The 21,462-nt window shown below is 40.4% G+C and overlaps 1 protein-coding gene across 1 annotated transcript in view; it reads right to left on the reverse strand.

The window, feature by feature from the left end:
* Positions 1 to 1,972: 1,972 nt before the first annotated feature.
* CCND2 (cyclin D2) overlaps positions 1,973 to 21,462 on the reverse strand; it is a 40,050-nt gene continuing 20,560 nt past the window's right edge. The window contains exons 4-5 of the mRNA XM_027856416.1: positions 19,241 to 19,386; positions 1,973 to 7,327 (exon numbers count right to left, since the gene is read on the reverse strand). Coding sequence (XP_027712217.1) covers positions 7,172 to 7,327; positions 19,241 to 19,386 — 302 coding nt within the window. The 3' untranslated portion in view covers positions 1,973 to 7,171. The remainder of the gene's footprint in view (positions 7,328 to 19,240; positions 19,387 to 21,462) is intronic.

Raw genomic sequence — 21,462 nt, forward strand, 5'->3', positions numbered from 1 at the left:
CAGCCAGTATCAGAACTGAAATATGAGCCAATGTCTCTCGACTTCAAGCTCAGCTCTTTGAGCACCACAGACGGCTGCCTAGTAGAGGGAGAATGCTTTGGTATAATACTGAACTTGGCCATGAAAGAAGTGTGCTTAGAATGGTGGAAAATTTCCTCTTTTGGTGGTACCTCTTACTTTAAAAATTGGTGACTTATCAGAATGGATGCTTATTTTCCTGATAAAGATCATAATCCTGTATTTTGAGTTGCTATGGCTGAAAAAATCATCACTGCAGACAATCTCCTGAACCTTTTCTGAACATGGTTAGGTTGGATCTTAGATGACAGATATATGGTCTGAAATTGAAACCATTTCCAGATTGGTAGGAATACCTAGCAGTTCTTCACTTGGAGTCTGTGAACCTATTTTTAAAAAAGATTATTTTAATACCTGCATTTCAATATATTTGGATTCCTCTGCAATTTGATTTTATTTTATGAACTTAAAAACATTATTCTGGGAAAGAATTCATAGGTTTCACCATACTGCCAAAGGGGACTATGACCCAAAAGAGGTTAAGAATTGTTCTAGAAATTGTATTTTGCTGGCCTAGCCCCTCAAGAACTTAGGACCAAGTTGATGCCAAGATGAGGCACTAGAATAGGACTTTGAATTAATTTTAATTTTTATTCAGACATTGTCTAGTTAAATGCACTGAACCCAGGCAAAATTAAAATAAAAACATTAAGGAAACAGGCGAAGTACAGAATTGGAGAGAAAGTAAATTTTGATATTTAAATAAAATTACTGAGACCATTCACTTTTTTTTTTTTGAGACCATCCACTTTTAAAGTCCTACTCTAGTGCCTCATTGGGGCATATAGTTGACCATGTATTCTTGAAAAGTATGCTAGAGGATTACAAGCTCTGGAAGGTCTTACCAAAAAACTTTGAGTATAGGCCTTATGATGGACTGCATGTCTTTCATCTGAGGACCTAATCACCAAGTAGGCTTTAAGTGATATTTATATATTTCAGCTTCAGCAATGGTTGAAGAGCATTTGTAAAGTCACAGTCTGTGGTGTTGAAAGAATTACCCCAATAAGAAAAATGAAAGATTCTTGAGATATATACAACAGGTACTTGAAGTATATATAGGTAATACAAATATCCTCTAACTGATTGGGATTCCTGGAGAAGCAGGAGAAACACACTCAAAGGCAAAAGAGTTGCTGCTAGTCCAACAGCCTAGATGAGTTTGGAGTAAGGGCCAAACTATTACATTAGGGGCAGCTAGGTGGCGCAGTAGATAGAACACTGACCCTGGAGTCAGGAGGACCTGAGTTCAAATGCAGCCTCAGACCAGACACTTGACACTTAGTAGCTGTGTGACCCTGGGCAAGTCACTTAACCCTAATTGCCTTGCAAAAACAAACAAACAAACAAAAACAAACTACTACACTAAAGAGTGGCACTCCCTAAGAAAGTTTCAGCATAGTCCTACCCTGTACATAGAAGTAGAAAGGTAGATGGATTCCAAGGATGCAGACCCAATATGTATTCTCTGAGAGAAGGTGAAGCCAGTGTGCTTAGAGATGTCATGTGAACCTCATGTAGGTCTCATGTTAAGCCAGAAGTGACCATGAGGCCAGTTTTTAAGCCCTGGTAATATTTGTTATCCATCTGCCTTAAGAGAATGTTTTTTAGTGGTAGAGTTAAGCAAAGTGGCCACATTGTCACTGAAAGAAAAAATAACATTAATATTGTAATATTTTGATCTAAGTGCCCACCCCCATGAAATACATTTAATGTGTCCCCCAGGGATTTATATGTCATTCAAGAAGTATTTTTTGATAAGTATATGCCCAAAATTTAATAGCCAATGTCATTGAGAGGTGCAAACATTTTCAAAATGGGAATGATTGGCGATGGTACAATTCTGTTCTTAGGACTACTGATCTATGAATTATGAGTCAAGATGGCCAGAGAATTTAGGTCATGGTGAGTTTATTGTCCATACAGCATACCTAATTGCATCCAAAACCATTTCTCAAATCCAACTTCAAACTAGTCGGAAGAACAGGTTATTCATTTTAAAAACACTGAACAAATCAGCCTTCTTAAGAGGCAATCAGCTACATGTCACAGTCTGATCCAATAAAGCAACCTCATATACTTTTCTCCAGGCTTTGTTCACATGGAGCATGTCTATGGCAGCACTCTAGCATCCCCCCACCTCTAAAACAACCATGCCTCTTAAAGAGCCCATTGTGAGAGAAGAAAGTTGAAATGATGTGGCATCACACTCATTAAAGCAGAAAAAAAAGTTCAAGACCGGAAACTCTGCAACTGAGTTAACTGAGGTACGTGGTAATGGAACATAATGGAAAAAATCCAGTGGCCTAGTACTTGATGGGAATTTAAGAGTTGCCAAATTATGGGCAGTGGTCAGAAGCAAGAAACACATCTGTTTTATTAAGGGTAGGAGCTTGCTAGAATATTTAGGATGCTGTAAAGAATATAATCTTCAAGGACTTTTTGTTCAACCCTTTCTCCCACCAAAGTGGGCTGTATGGCAAGGGTAACCTAGGGCTACAAGATCATATTTATTTCACAATGAGAAGCCAAAAATCAACAACATACAAAAGCATGGGAGTAGTTCTTGTCGAATTGAAGATATTAGGTTGTTTAGAGTCCATAATCATTTGATGCTACAAGGTAGATGGAGTAATACAATTTCTCTTGAATTCATGCACCCAATTTTATGTAAATAGATATCATCTCCAACATCCCTTGAAAGATGTGTTCCGAGTTTCATACTAGCAGATCTCTATTCATTCTATGCTGAATATCATTTCTGGAGGGAGTAGGGAGAATGAGTAAGCTTTAATGTACCCCCTTTAAAGCTATGCACCGACCACCGGCCCTGGATTCAGGAGGACCTGAGTTCAAATCCGGCCTCAGACACATAACACTTACTAGTTGTGTGACCCTGGGCAAGTCACTTAACCCCACTGCCTAACCAAAAAAAAAAAAAAAAAAAGCTATGCACAAGGTTGAACTATTTCAAAGGCTGAACTATACCAGTAGAAATTCTGGTGTCCTGGAAGTCTGGTCAATTTCAAATTGGCTTGCTCAAATATTCTGTCCATCCTCATCTTCCAACCCAATGTTTTTTAACTTTAGAAGAGTAATATTTACATGTTATAAGGTGCAATTGTTCATTTTCTTCTCAATAGCCCTACTCAGGGTCACATAGAATGAGATTTCTGCTTCCTCTCTAAGAAAGTCCTCGAACTAAGGTACTACAGCATCATGTTATCTGTTGTATGGACATCAGGACATAATCTAAACAGATTCTTAAGGTCCTGAACTAGGCAAAAACACAGTTTCTTCTTGAGGAAACCCCAATATGCTGCAAAGAGCATATGGTATCAGAGCCAGGTCTATCTTCTGACCTGGTCATTTCAATCTCTGCCCTGGGGACACATCCCTCTTGGCCCTCACTGCATCCAGTGAGAGGCTCCGACTTAGCTAAAAAGGGAAGCGGACAAGGGTCTTTCCTGTGGATTAAGTTGACAGACTAATTGTAGACATTGTAAGCTGTCTGACAGTAACTCCCCAGAGCAGTTGGGCTTCCTTGGTAGGCATTAATCTTTTTTTCCCCTTGGGTAGGATTCCTGTATGTGTCTGTGGTGGTGGGGAGAATCTCTACCTCCAGGTTCCTCGGCTTTTATGAACCTGTATTATATCAGATTATGTTATTATACTGTATTTGGTGTATTTTTAAAGTATTTTATTATACTGTATTTTTTAAGGATTTGACTACTGGATGGAAAGCACCATAATGCAAAAAATAAAAAGTCTAAAAAGCTCTCAATGGAGAGGAAAGAAAGGAAGGAAAGGAAGAAGGGGAGGAGAATGGATAAAAGGGGAAAAAAACTACTGGTGGCACAACTCCTTTGATGGGATTAAAGGACAAAGGAATAAGCTAAAGTTAATGGATAATCTGGAGCCTGGAACAGAAGCTTCTCTAAAAGAAACAGTGTCAAAGGAGAAAGAGCCAAGGTTTCTTAACCAAGGATTCTTTTCTCTGTATAAGTGTGTTTCCTCAAGACAGACTTCATTACGCAGGACTATATGATATTAAAAGGAAAAAGGAAAAAGGAAAAACTAGCACTAGAGTACTGGGGCCGGGAAGAGAGGGGCGGAGGTTGAGAAGTCCCCAATTTCTTGCCCCTTCCTCATTTGGACACTGTTATTTCGAAGTCTCTTCACTGTGAATTTTAAAACAATCCTGTCTCACATATGTGACTATCCTGCCAAAAATGAGCATTTAAATAAATGGGGACTGGCTTACTGACTGGATTTTCAGCCTCCATCTTAGAGATGAGAGTTCCCCCTAAAAATTCCTTTTCATCAAAGCATCTTTCTGTAAGCCCAGTGTGACAGAATCATTCACCTATGCAGAAGTCACCTTTAGAGGGAAGCAGTATATCTTTCCTTCTAAGATTTTGGGGAAACAAATTCTAATCACTGATGACTCTTAGTGAACTGGTCCTTTAGGTTTATTCTAGTACCCTAAGCTATCCCAAGTTCAGAATGGGTAAATAAAACGTAAATCCTCCGGGTGAAATTTGCTTAGTACCCACTGGCAAAGGGCCTAGGTTTGCCAGTGGTAGGAGGAATCATCCCCATAAAATTACATTCGAGGTTTGGTGTTCGACATTTAGTGAGCCAGAGATTGGGGAACTGGGGAGAGACCCTCTGCAATAAAAGACCCTGCATGAACAGATTGGTTAAGGGGAAGGCTTTTCTCTTTAAAGGCATGCAAAATATAGATTTGCAAACAAGCTGCCAAGATTCATTTTTATTCTCTCTTCCTGACACCTGGTCAATGAGGGCAAACCAGACTTCTAAATCCACTGCCTTGTTGCTGGTGCATAAATATATGCCCTAGAGGGATTCCCTGGGGTTCAGTGTATTTTTTCCACTATGATGATGAGGATCCTTAAGTCAAAATGGGAGCCTAAGTCAATGCCCTCGTGGTCAGAAATGGTTCTCAGGGAACAAGCTGCCCCCTTTCTAGGTTAAAGTAGCCCTGTCTTCTTTCTGAAGGAAGAAGAGATCAATTATCTCCCATCTCCTCTATCAAGGATATATGAAAAGGCTCCCCAGCAGAAGGTTGTGAGGTATTAGGAAAAAAGAGTGTGAACCTTTTATTTTGTATCCAGTAAACCTGAGGTAAAGTAAATGCCATTTTTGCAGAATATGAGCAGGAAAAAAATGAATACACTATCAGAGAAAAACAAAAGGTATACACGGGCTTTTCCAGTAAATCACAGAACTTATAAGCTCAACTTAACCACCTGCTTCAGGATTTGAAATTTAAGCAGTAAAATAATATATTATCAAAATGTTTATAAAATAGCAGCACACTCAGTGAAACATTACAGCTAAGTACTGTTAATGTGGATAAAAATGAAGGGTCGTAGCTTCTTAGCAGCGCAAACAACAACAAAAAAAAAACCCCAAACAGATAAAAACAAATGAAAGATACCCTAAGATTTTTAAAAATTGCATTTTCAACCCTCATATTGCCAGACATAAGTCTGTTTATAAAATAATGCTTCAAAGTAGCCCATTATGATTTCTTTTAAAAAATGCAAACAGTATTTCAAACAACAGCTTCATATACCCCCTAAAACCTGTTAATATAACTGTGCAAATTTTTTTTCTGCTGCTCCAACTCCTTTCCTCCCTCTTTGAAACAAAGTGGAAAAAAAATTCAAGTACACTGAATACAATTTTGTAATAAAATTAACCACCCCCCCCCCAAAAAAGGAAAAAACAAAACACAACACTGCGCCTCTGGTGTTCAGTCACCTGACTTTTGCACTAACAGTAATTTTTCTTTTAAGGCCCAAAGGAGAAGTGTGCAGGTAGGTGTATTAAGATCCTTCTGTGACACAGGAATAACATTTTTTTCCTTTGGAATTTCATCAGGAATGTTGTGATGGGAATGTCACCTGAATTGGGTGTCTCTCATCTTCTAGCATTAATGTAGGGGCTACTGAGAGAGTATATCAGATGCAATATAGAAACAATACTACAGACTGGGGAGGGGGGGAGAGGAGGACTGCATTTTTTGACCCCTCTCTATCCTTTATTCCACATGATTTTCATAAACCATCCCATTTATCCCTCAAGAATAATTTTCAAAGTGCTTTTTGAATGGAATGGTTTATAATAATGCTGAGCTGTGGATAAGAAATGTTCATCAGTCCATGAATTAATTTGGACTGGTGAAGGATATGAAGACCTCATCACCCTTGTTATTGCAGCAATTCAGACTCTGGTTCTGTTTTTCTGCACTAAAACACAACCCCTGGGCATGGCCCAAAGTTGGGCTTTCCCTTACACCAACAGTGTGGTACGGCTGTCGGCGGTGGAGCATGTTTAAAGGAGAAGTAGCACATCGCACCCAGGAACCAATCACCTGTATCTGCCTGGCAAAATAAAGCATCTTCTCTCTTTCCTTGGCAGCAGCTGCTGCAGATGGGAGGAGGCACAACTCACTCAGAGAAATCCAACATACATTTCCAATTAAACCAAAGGCGACTTAAGAGCCAAAGAACTTTTGCATCCACAACGGTTCAATTGCATCAGAGATAATTATCTTTCTGGGTTGCCCCCTCATTACTTCCTCATTTCCCCAACCCCATCAGTTCATTGCTTTGCAATCTAATTAAACCATGAATCACATAATTCTTTTCTCCCATCTAAATCGGGGATGTATGCACTAGTTCATAATATGGAAAAATAGAGTATAATCTGCTTTGTTCCCACATCTGCAGGCATACGTTTTCTCTAGCTACTTTGTATGCTTTCATATAAGCATTTTACTATACATAACCAAACAGTAACCTGTCACAAAGATCATGATTCCCTTCTTTTTAACATTATAGGCACCAAATATTTTTAATAGTTCAATTTTTTTTGTAAGCTTCTTTTCTTCTTTTCTAAAAGACCCTTAAATATTTCTAGGTGGGAGTAGATTAAAAAAAGTTTTGTTCTAAAACACACACACACACACACACACACACACACACACACAAAACCACACGAAGTAAGAAAACGAGCAAGTACTACTCTCTTTTTCTCTTTCTTCCCCTCTGCATTGGCATCCTCACAGGTTGACGTCCCTCACATCTGTGGGGGTGCTGGCTTGGTCCAGTTCATCCACCGTCTTTGCAGGATTCCTCTGCTGCTCCTCTTGTCGAACTTGCCTCAGATTGTTCACCAACACAGCCTCAATCTGTTCTTGGCAGGCTTTCAGGCAATCCTAGAAGAAAGGTGATTTGAAACTGAAGATAAGTGAGTAGATGATACCTCGCTGTTTGCCATGAGCTCAAGTCAGTAGGTCCAGATAAGCCCTATCCAAAGGCATTTAAAGAAGTGACAAATGACTGCTTAGCTACTGTCAGAAATTTTGAAAGATCATGGTGCCCAACAGTACGAGGGCAGGAGGGGTTTTCATCTTCAACAAAAGGAAAAGTCTGCAAACTAAAGGGCGGTGGGCTTGACCTCTCATCTTGGGAAAATTCTAGAAAACTTTATTGACTGGATAGTTTGTGAGTATTTAGAAAGGGCAGCAATAATCACTAAAGCTAGTTTGGCTTCTTCAAGAACAGGTCATGCCAGACTGAGCTAATTCCTTTTTTGGGGAATGTAACGACATTGGCAGGTGAGGGAAATGTTCTAACTACAGTATACCTAGATTTCAGCAAAATATATGACAAAGTATTCTAATGGGTAATGTGGAGAAAGGTGGTAATAGACGATGGTACAGTTAGAGGCAGCTGACTGGATGAAGGAACACAAAGGACAGCCATTTCTAAATGGATGTCGAGTGGGAGGGAGGTCTCTTGTTGTGTGTCCCAGGGTTCTGTCCTTTGCTCAGAGCAATTCAACATTTTTATCAGTGGCTCAGAAAAAGCAACAGAAAATATGCTTGCCAAGTTTGCAAATTACATACTAATAGACAATATGGTAGGAAAAGGAGAAATTAGCATGCTAGAACAATGGGTCAAGATAATAGAAAATGAAGCTGGAATCTATTCATAGATTTCACACAGGTTGAAAACATCAACTCCACAAGTATAACAGAGGAGGCATGGCTAGAAATAGTTCCTATAAAAAAAAAATCTGGATTTAGTGGACCGAAAACTCAATACAGGACAGCTAGGTGGTACAATGGACGGAGCACTGGGCTTGGAATCAGGGAGACTCATCTTCATAAGTTCAAATGCAGCCTCAAACACTTTCTAGCTCTGTGACCCTGGGCAAGTCACTTAACCCTCTTTGCCTACTTTTCCTCATCTGTAAAATGAGTTAGAAGGACGGAAAACGCATGCCAGTATCTTTGCCAAGAAAACCCTCAAATGGGGTCACAAAGTCAGAAGTGAAATAATATTGCATATAAAATGGGCATGTAAAACCTCTATATTGACTAACATTAGAGAAAAAGCCTCTTGTAGGGAAGGGAAAAAGCATTTATTAAGTGTTTTTTATGTGCCAAGCACTTTACAAATATTATCTCATTTGATCCTCACAACAAATCTCATTTTATAGTTGAGGAAAGTAAGGCAGACAGAGGTTAAGTGACCTGCCCAGGGTCACACAGCTGTCTGAGGCTGAATTTGAACTGAGGTCTTTCTGACTATTAGCTACTTCTAGGGAAAACGCTTTCTTTCTACACCTTATTATAGAAAGAATGCTGGGCTACTGGGTTCATATCTTGCTTAATGCATTTAGTGGCTGTAAGACCATGGATAAGTAGTGTAAGCTGTCTGAGCCTTAGTTTCTTCATCTGAAAAATAAGAGTACTTTCTTCAGTCTTCCCTGCTGGGGAAGAGAGGGGAAGAATGCGTAAGTCAAGCCCCTGTAAAGATTATGTAAAGGCTATAGAAATGTCAGACCATTATGAATTCTTGTCTAGGAATCATGACTTAACGGGCTGTGGTAGTTTTTTCTGAGATGATGAATGGGGGGTATTGCTGGGCAAAACTCCAGAAGGCAGATCTTTATTTATTAGCTGGCATGTGATACTGTGAAATGTTAACCGCACCAACTGTAAACAGCCCTGACGGCTGTGACCCAGAGATCTTGCCGTCGAGGTGACAGAGAAACCAATGCCAAAGCAGAGTAGAGCAACAGGGAGAGATTGTCCAGGAGAATGGATTGGCAGTTTCAAGGAAGAGAGAGGAGAAGAAGTGAAGAGAATTAGGGAAAAGTAGATGCAAACATCATTTTAGGGATGAAGAAAGACACTTCTTACTCATCAGGAGCAGACATTCTATCAGAGGGAAATTGGGAACAATGGGAGAGATTTACCCAGAGGAACATTTTGACTTGATCTAAGAATCAGAACCATCCAGAAATAGAATGGACTGGTTTCTCCATCATGGAGATGTTCAAGTCAAGGCTAGATGATGACCTGCCAGCCATGTAGACAGGAAATTATTGTTCAGGTATGGATATGCCTAGAGATGGTCTCCTAGTCCTTTCCAACTCTGAGATTCCATAATTTTAAGTGGATGAAGTAGAAAGAGGAAAGTTCAGGTCTAAAATTAGGGAAGGGGGAGAAAGTTGATACCAGTGACTTCACTCTTCTGGGCCTCAGTTTCCCTATCTATAAAATAAGGGGGGCAGAGAAGCTTAGATGATCTCTAAGGTCCCATCCAGCTCTAAATCCTAGGGAGTGAATCACATCGTTACAGAATTTTCAAGCTATGGAAGGAACCTTGGAGATTAACATCCCTCCCTCCCCCATTTTAAGAGATAAATTAAGAGGGGATGAAGCTGGGATCAGAACTCAGGTCTCCTCCTTTGGTCCAATACTATTTTCACTACCTCACTCTGCCCCTCTTTCAGCCTGCACATGTCAGCTTGGACAGGTGACATCTACAATGCCGGGGACTCAAGGCAAGCTTCCAACTCTCATGATCTCAGACCCCTGCCCCCCAGCCCCCTTCCTTTTTCACCCCTCCCCCCATCTCTCCCCTTTCCCTCTCTAGGCTCAAAGCCCTGACAGAGATGATGTTTGTGATCTCTGGTTCATTACATGGGCTTCTCACTTCCTCTGCTTGCTGGCTTCCCCTCCGCCCACGAATGGGGATGACGGAACTTTACCATTAGCCCTCAGTGTTAACTGTGTCTCTTCATTGTCATCACACACGCACAGCACTCCACTGGGGAACAAAACCCTGAATAAACCCCCACAGCAGCTGCCAACTCGGGCAAAGACAACTTAGGAAACTCTTTTTTTGCCCTTTTCTTCCGAGGTTGATTGGCCTGACGTTCCCTTGCATACAAAATGTGGCCCAGGGGAAAAATAAGGCAGGAGAGAGAAACCTGGAGCTCACTCTCCCCGCTCCTTACCAGTCCCACTCCTTCTGCCCCCCCTCCCCTCCAACTCCCCCCAAACCTACTACACCCATGCCCTGGAGAAGTGTGCTCTGTGTGTGTGTTTAATGAAAGGCTGACTATACTGGGGGGAAAAGGTCCCCCAATAAGCTTTCAGGGACCCACGTTCCCAAATGTCCTGAGGCACAGAAAGAAACAGGGAAGGCCATTTGTAACATAATATGGCCCCCTTCAGCCCTGTGACAGATACATATCACAAAGGGGGGGGTAGGAATGATGGGAGAACTCTTGAAGGAGATACTAGGTCAGCCAATGGGGCAGGACCATGGATGGTCAGAATTTAAGAGTCCATTTTTCCCCATTGCTGCTTTAGTTCACAGAGTTCATCTTTAATAACTTCCTGATTACATGTGTGTGTATACATACATACACACATACATACACGCATACAGACAGACATAATATAATATTTTGGTTTAAATATCTACATTTATTTATACATGTATGTGTACATATATACATATACACACATATATATACACATATGTATACATATACACACACATAAATGTTAGCTATTATTATTATTAACTGAAAGAAAGAGCCACAGAGCTCAATACGGGCCAGGGCTTTACAGAATTACCTTTCTGAATAGCTAACATTTATATAGTGCCTACTATGTGCCAGGAACCATTCTGAGCACTTTACTATTATTATCTCATTTTATCTTATGATAGCTCTGGAAGGTAGGTACTGTTATCCCCATTTTACAGATGAGGAAAACAGCTAAGCAGAGGTTAATTGACTTGCCAAGGTTACCCAGCTAGTAAGTGTCTGAGTTCACATTTGAATTCAGGTCCAGTGCTCTATCCATTGCACCACCTAGCGGAAGATGTTTAAAAATGAGACATTTTGGTCAGTCCAGGGGCTGAGTATGTATAGCTTAGTTCTGAGGTAGGAGCAAAATGTTTCCTGGTGGGATAGATGCTTTGCCTTTCTGCCCTCCCGTTAGTTTTCATTTCCACTCCCACACTTTTCAGTTCCACAAATTGCAGCCCAGAAAGGTGATAGTATTTCTATAATACTTTAAGGTCTGCAAAGCTATTTACACATGTTAACTTATTTGGGCCTTCAACAACCCTGTGCAGTGAGGTGCTACTATTATCACTATTTAACAGAAGGGAAAACTGAGGCTGTGACTTGCACAGGTGCACTGATGATCTGAGGCAGCTTGAACTCAGGTCTTCCTAGTACCATGTACCTTGCTGCCTCCCCCAAAGTCAAGTCAGTGTGACTTCTGGATTCAGATGTCCTTATACGCCTGACTAATCCTAAGAGTTGCCTTTTCTCGGCTGGGGGAAAAAAAGGCCAAAGGTCCTTTCTCTCTCCATTTGGATAGCAAAATTACAGTGTTGTTCCAGGGTGGCAACAAAAGCAGTCTAATGAATATCTATGAGCATTAGTTTTCCTATCTCCCTCATTTGGCTTTGGGGGCAAATGAGGCCCATGAAGAGGACACATCCCTGAAGGAGTCAGGGGGTGGGTAGAAGGCCTAGTGTCCTTACTATAGAACTTGGTAACTGTCCAGTCCAACGCACCCTCCATAAGGAAGCCTCACTTTAACAAGCATCATCTAGCCTTGGCTTAAAGGCCTCCACGGACAGGGAACCCACTGCTTCCTGTGGTTCTGGCCCATTCTCCTTATGAATAGCTCTCACTGTTAGGAAGTTGTCCCTCTTCTTCCTCCTCTATCCATGGTGGTTCTGCCCTCCAAACAGAACCCATCTAATCCCTCTTCCACACAAAAATCCTTCAAAGACTTCATGGGAGCTATCTGGTCTCAGTGAAATCTTCTTTTCTCTAGGCTTAACAGCCCTAGTGTCTTCCATGGCATGGACTGGAGGCCCTGTGCTATGCTCCTCTGGACTCTAGAGATGTGCTTCCTTAAACTGTGACATCCAGAACTGAACACAACATTCCAGAGGCAGCCTGGCCAGGGTAGAATGCAGAGAGGTTACTGCACCCCTACTTCTAGAAGCTATGTCTCTCTTAAAGCAGCCTATGATCACACATTAGTTTTGGTTGCTAATTATGATGTTGCAATATTATATTGCTATTATATCATAATGCTAGGATGCCGCACTTGGAATCAGGAAGATCTGATTTGCCTCAGAAACTTCCTTAGCTGTGTGACTCTAGGAAAATCTCTTAACCCCTCCCAGCCTCAGTTTCCTCATCTGTAAATTAGGGATAATAATAGCTCCTACCTCCCAGGGTTACTGTGAGGATCAAATGGGACAAACTGCTTGGCAAACTTTAAAGGGTTTTATAAATGCTAGCTATTATTGTCATTATTGAGCTTCAAGTCCACTAATACCCCAAGATCTTCTCCCCACCAAGACACTGCTGCTGTTAATACTTTCCCTACTGTGTACTTGTGAAGTTGACTTTTTGAACCCAAGTGCAAGTGTCAAACTTTACATTTATCCCCGTTAAATGCAATCCACTTAGATCCAGTCTGGTGCTTTAGCCTATCAAAATCTTTTTGTATCTTGAATTTGTCATGTAGGACATTAGTTATCTCTCTCAGTTTGGGGTCATCTGTAAGTGGAAAGGGATGCCATTCATATCTAAAACCAAGTCCTTGATTTTAAAAAGGCCTCAATAGCTCAGGGCCCACCACAGACTCCCCAGTGAACTTTACTCAAGAGCCCCTGCCAAGCAGACACCAGTGTTTGAACGACAGCCATGGAACTGGGTCTGAATCCATTATCTTCTAGCTCATATCTCTCTCTTTCATAAGAACAACATGAGATACTTTATCAATTTTTTTTTCTGAAATCAAAGCAAACTCTACACTTTCCTCATCTTCTAGTTATTAACCCTGTCAAAAAAGGGAATAAGGTTAGTCTAACATGAGCTGCTTTTTTAGAAAATGTCTTATTGATGACTTCTTAAAAAAAAAAATAAAAGAACAAAACCCGTGACTTGCTCTTAATGAAGACATGCTGGACTTCTGTAATCACCGATTCCTTTTCTTGATGTTCACTAGAGTCTTTCCAGGAATTAAGCTCCTAGTATAAATCATACTCTATTCTATTCCCTTTATTTGAAAAAATGGGACAACATTGCCCTTCTCTAGTCCTGCAGAATCTCTCCTATTGTCCATAATTTTTCAAATATTGCTTGGCAATGGCTCTAGCAATCACATTCACCAGCATTTTTCAGTATGTGATTTATCCTTAAATCACTGTTTTGAGAGTATTATTAGGTATAGGAAAAAACTACTTAAAATATAACATACCAAGAGACTTTTATTCCTGATAAAACTGTCAGGCTTCTTACTTAGCTTTTCACTAGAATGAAATATTTCTTGTTTATTTTGGCAACCAGAGAGAGCCACAAAAGCCCAACTTTCCCAGAGCCCCCTTACTCCTTTGTTGCAAAGACCTTTGCCATTGCCTAGGTAAAAAAAAGAATTCACTTGACTTCTCTGAGGAATTGGTGGTACAGTAGATAGAGCACTGAGCCTGGAGTTAGGAAGATCTAAGTTCAAATTTGGCCTTAGATATTTACTAGATGTATAACTCTGGGCAAGTCACTTAACCTCTGTTTGTCTCTGTTCCCTCGACTGTAACATGGAGATTATAATAGTACCTATTTCCCAGGAGTGTTGCGAGGATCAAACCAGGTAATATTTGTAAAGCACTTAGCTCAGTGCCTGGCACATAGTAACTGCTATAGAAATGCTACTTCCCTTCCCCTGAGCCTCCTGACTGGGTGATGCTAAAGGTCCCTTCGAGGTCTAAAAATCTGTGATACTCAGATTAAGTTCTGAGACACTTTACAACACCTGGAGCACACCTAGCAGTTACTATGAGTGACATACCACATTCAGAGCCGTGAATCAGAAACCTGGGTTCCTGCTTCTCCTGAATGAGAGTCACTTGAGGAATGTTACATAATCCCTCTACCTTGATCCTTTGGGCCTGAGTTTCTTCTGTATTTGACAGGTGAACATCAACCTGGAATAATGTCACAGAGTCTCTAGAAAGAGCTCCATGTTCCACATCATCTGTGGTCTGCCAATATATCCGTGCTCCTCTAATCAGGAGTCCTGGCCTCAATGACCTCCCACAGTGCCAACAGCCTCTACCACATAGCTCAGTGCTTAATTAGGAAACTTTCTTGAATTGTTCACTCTAGTCTGGGTATTTAAGCCTTCTCTCTCCAGCTACATAATAAGGTCCTTCAAAACACTGGAAGTTATCTTACATTTCTTCTGTATTCTCTCAGGGCATCTAGAACTGTTAAGCATACTAAAGATGCTCAATACATACATGTTGGGTGATTAATTGGGAAAAAGCCCTTCTGAACCTAAAATTTCCCCCCATCTTAGGTGCTTACACTGTTCTCTCCCCCTCAATTATCAGACATTTATTTTTTCCTTCCAAAGCATCTCTTCTCCCATAGAAAAAGAAAAAAAAACCCCTTATATCAAGCAAGTAGAGTCAAACAAAAATATTTGCTAGTACTGCAGTATTGCTATGAGAAAAGCATCTTGCAAACCCACAGAACATGATGTACATTTGAGGTATCATCATTATTATTATTCTTTGATCCCAGGCCCACACAAACCCTAGCTCTTTACCCAAGACAGACTGTCAAGCATGTCAGCCTCTAACCTCACCTGCATCAAGTGACAATGTCCAAGCAGTACAATTCAACAGCAGTCTACCTCATCAACTGCAATAGACCGGACACAAAAGTGTTTATGAAGGGAAAGCGGTCCCAGAAGGATGACAGCCAGAAGGATCAGACTGGTTTGAAGGTTGGAAACACCAAATTGTGATCCAACAGAAATCCATAACAAACAATTATTAAATACTTGGTGTGGGCCAGGCACTATGCTAAATGCTTTGTCCATAAGGTGACGCCCATATGGGGCAAAAGAGAGACGATCAGAGACAAAGGCTCAGTGCCAAGCCCATCAAAGTGGGTCTCTGTATGGAGAAAAGGGGATATGGTATCAAAAAACAAAACAAAACAAAGCTTTGGGTTCGCACTCCAGCCATGGGAGTGACCATCTTATCTCTGAAGAGATCAGGGCAAGAGCAGCTGCCTGTTTGGCTGGAATCTGGATTGCAAGAGAAGGAAAATTCGGGAAGCAATTCTTTTCCAAACAGGTTAAGATTTATCAAAGTTATCTTCAAGGAAAAGGAGAGTATTTGCCATTCTGAGTCTTTATTTCCTCATCTCTGAAATGAGGACATTGGACTAAATGATTTTTCAAATCCTTTCTACCTCTGAAATTCTGGGATTCTGTAAACCTAATGCAGGCACTAGGTTAATCAATAAAAAACTGTCTACATGGTACTAGGGGTATCTGGTTAATATTTTGGAGCTCATGCTAAAAAAACAAAACAAAAGAAACAAAAACCACCATCCACATAAAGAAGACTTATTCCTTAAGAGGCTTGTTGGGTAGGACTTTAAACACCACCTTTGGTCCTCTGCATCTTTACAAGACAATCTCTAAAACCAAAGCTACAAAGAGATCCGGGTGGCCACCTGAGGCTCCCCTTCATGTGAAGACACTAACTTTAGGGCCCAGGGTGCCCCAAGGCAGCCATTCCCAAACTAGAACATTCTCAAAGCCCTTGGTATGTTTGGAATGTGTCATGGTAAAGTTTTCCTGCATTCTTGCATGTTGTCATGGTGATTCTCAAGCGCTATTAAAGACAAATGTTCTTTTCTCCATGGTTCCTAATAACCAGGGGTTCTGAACCTGAAGTCTGTGAACTATTTTTTTCCTTCTAATAACTATATTTCAATAAATTGGTTTCCTTTCCAATTTTTTTTGCATTAAGAAAAATTATGTTCTGAGAAGGGATCCAAACATTGTATCAGATTGCCAAAGAAGTCCATGACCAAAAAAAAAAAAAAAAAAAAAAAAAAAAAAAGAACCCTGCTATGTATCAAAAAACCTTTGAAGCAAAGTGATTCCCACATGGCACTAAGCAAGAAGCAGTTAGGGGACCTGGGTTCTAATTCTGTTTTGTTTTTAACTAGCTGTGTGCCTTTGGGCAAGTCACTACATATCTCTAGGCTTTGGTATCTCCATCTTTAAAATGAAGGGCTGGGGGCAGCTAGGTGGCACAGTGGATATAGCACTGGCCCTGGAGTCAGGAGGAGCTGAGTTCAAATCCGACCTCAGTTCAAATCTGGCCTCAGACACATAACACTCACTAGCAAGTCCCTTAAGCCCAACTGCCTCGCCAAAAGAAAAAGAAAAATAATTCCATAAAATGAAGGGCTGAAGAAGATGGTTCTTAATAGTCAGAAATTCTAAAACATTCCCCAATTACCCAGTTGGATTTCAATGTCTGACATGACCTTAAGGGATGTGACTCATCACATTTCTTCATATGGGCTCAAAGCAAAAGTCTACCCCTGAAAAAAGTGCTTTGGGGGTACAAAAAGAGAAAAAAAAGAAATCAGTGTTTATAATAATGTTATGAAGATAATACACCTTGATCTGGGGATGGGGGCACTTCGTAGTAAGCTGAGCCTATGCCTCAACCCCATCTGACTAAAAGTCAAGTGCAACCAAAGGCTCCCCATTGGTCCTCACAATGAGAGTCTATGTTAAAGATGATTGCTGACCAAGCAGAAAGAACTTGCCCACTCCGTACTAAGTTTTAAAAGGAGAAATAATTGCCATTCTTGCTCTCCCTTTCCTTCTTTTGATAGGCTTGGGACTTGAACATCCAGCTATATGGATACGGCAGCTATATGTGACAGTGAGCACATGTGCTTGTCTCGGTGAACCTGAGACTGGATTCGAAGTCTCTGGCTGCCTGTCCTGCTTTGCGTTTCTTTCTTCGATCATGGGGGACTGAATACTGATCTTGAGATCGATGTTTCTATAGCCTTGGCAGCACTCAGGGTGATAGTGGCTCTTCAGGAAGTGCTCTCTTTTAGGAGAAGGTGACCACATCCAGGAGAACGAGTTGGGTGTGCCTGGCTGGCCAGAAGATCTAGAACCTGAATAGTCACTGGACAGTCCATATGGAGAATTCAACTGTCACACAAGCCTCCTAGAAGTCTTTCTTTCCTACCTCCTGGTCTTCTATAATACAGGCAATATTTGTGTTTTTAAGTAAGTTTTAATGCAGGTGTATGAGACTCTGAGCATTTCTTTTGTGGTGGGACAGAAAGCTAGCTATTGTGATCCTGATATCTACTACTTTGTACAATAAGTAACTGTTCTAGAAAGGATCTTATTAATCCTTTTTGGGGAGACAGCCCCTGGAAATGAGACTCATCTAAGAGATTTTATCTGGGGCTCCAGGGTGTGGGCCTAAAGAGCTAAAGAGTGTGAAAGAAAAGCCTGCCTTCTCCTTTGGAGTGAGGTTCCCACAGGACTGAACCTGATCTACATTAATCCAGAGCTGAGGACCCTTATGGAAGGTCCTCCTCCTTCTCCCCACCATGAGATGCAGGTGACAATAGTATAACTTTTCATTCTGTATAACAAGTTATACTTTACACAGCATTTACGTGTGTGTGTGTGTGTGTGTGTGTGTGTGTGTATGGGTGTGTGCGTGTCCCAAAAGTCTCAGTGCAGGCTTAACTGCAGTTTTGTAATCTCATGAATATAAATGCTACACTTACAAAAACACCATCTGAAAGCTTGTTCCCTTTATACTTCTTTAGTATAAAGGTTATTGTATATTTTGAATAATATAATTTCATTTTAAAGACAGCATGCCCTGTCATCATGCACTGAATATTCTGGATGATACTTTCTCAAAGTGACAGATCAGCAGAGAAGGTCCTTCTTTGGCCACCTGCTCTACCTTCATTAGAATGTTTCCTCAGGGGTCATACCAAATGTTGTGTATGCATCAAAATCTCATTTTTTTGATGACCTTTAGCCAGAACTACAAATGTAATACTTGCAGTCACTGAGAAGCAGCTAATGAAAATTATTTTAGAAAATTAGAAAATCAACTGGAGTGATGATAGTGCTTATGTGGGATTTTAATAAGAAGTATCAATTTTAAAAAATTTCTCTCTCTCTCACTTTGATACTGAATGGGTAACACCAATATATTCCATATATATGGAAGCTAAGAAGCTGAAGGAATCACTTACCCAGGGTCACACAGCAAGACAATTACCAGACCTTCTAAGTTTGAATTCAAAGTTCTTTTCACTTAAGCCATGTTGGAGGGCTTCCTGGTTTCCCATACGTACCCATGATCTCATACTGCGCCTCACTACACTCTAAACTAATACTCGAGGACCTCAATTTAGCTGAAAGTTGTGTTCCTAAGGGGTTAGGAATTGATCATATTTCTACAAATTAAATTATATGTATTAACGAAGCTGGTCATTTAAAGGAAGCCTTTTGTGAAATGAATGAATCACTGTTAATTAATCTGTTTTGTAAATGGTTGCATATAAAGATAATGAGTTCCCCATCACTTGAGATACTCAAATAGAATCTGTATAGATACTTGTTTGGGTTATTGTAAAAAGGGTCTAAATTTTGGGTAGGGATTAGACTAGATTAGATATATTCCTTCTAGCTCTAAGATTCTGAGTCATATGTATACATACTAAGTTTTCTTAAAGTAGGACATGACTCTAAAACACAAAAGATGAAGTTTCAATCATACCACTTTTTCTCTATATCCATTTTTAGAGAAAGGAAAAAATATAAAAACACACCCAACTTGTGGGTATGAAACCAAACTTCCATTTCCCTGTGTTAGAAAAGAGAAATTCCCAGCCTTTGGGGATGGAGGAAAGGCTTACATACCACATCTGTATTTGTTATCTTCGCCAACAGCTCTGTGAGATGCTCTGAGAGGGAGTTGTCCTCACTGTCAAGCTGGAGGCCACAGATGGCTGCTCCCACACTTCCAGTTGCAATCATCGAGGGTGGGTACATGGCAAAGTTAAAGTCTGTGCATAATGAGAAAGGGCAAGGAGATATTAGGACATAGGAAGAACTTGAGGGAGAAGACCTACTAAAATCATCTTGGTATGTACTGGTGAGGGGCTCAACAAAGATACAATCCCAACCTTATTGGGCAAGACGGGCTGGGGAGGGTCATGTGAAAAAAATGGAACCTTATTCAATGGGCTTCCCTACTTTTGGTGTCTTCCACCCACAAATACCTGATTTTGAATCCCAATTCTGCCCCCTGGGTGACCTTAAGCAAATCACTTCATTTCTCAGGGTCTTAATTGACTTGCATGTAAAAAAAAGAGGGTTTCAGTGAACAATTTCTAAGGTCCCTTTCAGTTCTCCATCCTATGAACAGTCTAGGTATTTCCTGGAGTCCAGTACAGTCAGTCCACCATTAGTGGTAAGGGAACGGAAGAACAATGGTAAGATGGAGAAGACATACAACTTGCCCAAGAGGCCACCAACTGAGCTAGAGGAGAGCCCAAGGTCTTCTATGCTTAGTTCCAAAGTTTTAGCCACTCATCTTATGCCTTCTCCATAAAAACTAGATGGAAGTATGTCAGCCTTTCTGCATTGAGCAGCAAGAATTAATGTGTTCATTTTACAGGAGAAATAAGAACTCTAGAGAAAGGAGCAGTAGGGGAGCCTAAATCGACAATCAATCAACAGATATTTATTAACCACCTACTATGTGCCAAGTACAAAGAATAAAAATAATCCCCACTCACAGTGAGCTTGCGTTCTAATGGAGAAACAAGTACTATCTATCTACACACACATACATATCATACTTATACATATGCATATATTGTTTTATGCATATACACATTTCCTATATATGTGTGTATGTGTGTGTGTGTGTATATATGTATGGATGGATATATCTATGTTGCATAAATATAAAGTTAATAAGTACAAATTAATTTGGGATGGAGGCTACTAGTAGTTAGGGTGATGATGGTGGTGTTTCGATAATCACGAAAGGTTTTGTGTAGTCCGACCTGTAGCTTAAAGGAAGAGGACTTAAAAGTGACTTAAAGGAATGCAGACACATTTCAGTCATGGGGAGGAATGGCCACTGCAAAGAAAGAGGCAGAAGATGAATATTATGTGTGAGGAACTGAGCAAAGGCCAGTTTGGTTGGATCACAGAGTACAGGAGAGAAAGCTGTGTCTAATGAGGTTGGAGAAAAAAAATTGAAACCACGGTTCCTGACCTTTTGCAGTGAGTACCTCCAATACAGGGGCACAAAGTGGTGAATTTTGAAAGGTGATTTTTGTTTGGAAACATGCTTCAAGTACCAGTGTCAGGATTAGTTTGATTGATTTAATCACGGTTCCAGAGCTGGACAGGGGTAGGTTGCATCAGCAGGTAAGATGGCCAGAGTGTACAGTGAAGCATGGCTAGATTAGATATATTGAGCTATATGTGTTATTATATACCCTTGCTAGAATGTAAATGCATTTAGGGTAGGACCTATTGTATTTCCATTGTTTAGACCAGTACTTAACACACAGTAAGCATTTAATAAATGATTTCTTATTGATTGATTGATTCATTCAGGAATCTAGGTCTTCTAAGTCAGTACTCCTACCCCAATGGTAATAGCTTATCTACCAAATCTCAATTACTAGTATTCTAGGGGCAAACTCCTAGAAGCTTCACTCCAATTCAGCAACTCAACATTTACTAAGTACTTATTAAGTACAAGGCTCCATATAACTTTGGGGGATACAAGGCCTCCAGTCCCAATCCATAAAGGAGTTTACTAATTCTACTTGGTGAAGAGGAGGCAAAGACATTCCTAAATACAAAGAGATTAAGTATTTTTAAGGTAAAGCTATTGATAAGAGTAAAGGAGAGTTTTTAAAGAACAATGCAAGCTCGCTAATTTCAGGAAGACTATGGAGAGTTTCCCATATGTAGAAGTGGTAGCCATGTTCTAAATTATGACTCCTTCTCCACATCCTAGCCCTCTTATCCTTCATAAGGAGATACTGCAGGAAAATTCAGGTCTTTAGCATCCTCTGAAACTCTTGTTAATTTTTATTATATTTATTTATATTATT

The sequence above is a fragment of the Vombatus ursinus genome, unplaced genomic scaffold (genome assembly GCF_900497805.2).
Source record: "Vombatus ursinus unplaced genomic scaffold, bare-nosed wombat genome assembly UNPS02011431.1, whole genome shotgun sequence".
NCBI classification, from domain to species: Eukaryota; Metazoa; Chordata; class Mammalia; order Diprotodontia; family Vombatidae; genus Vombatus; species Vombatus ursinus.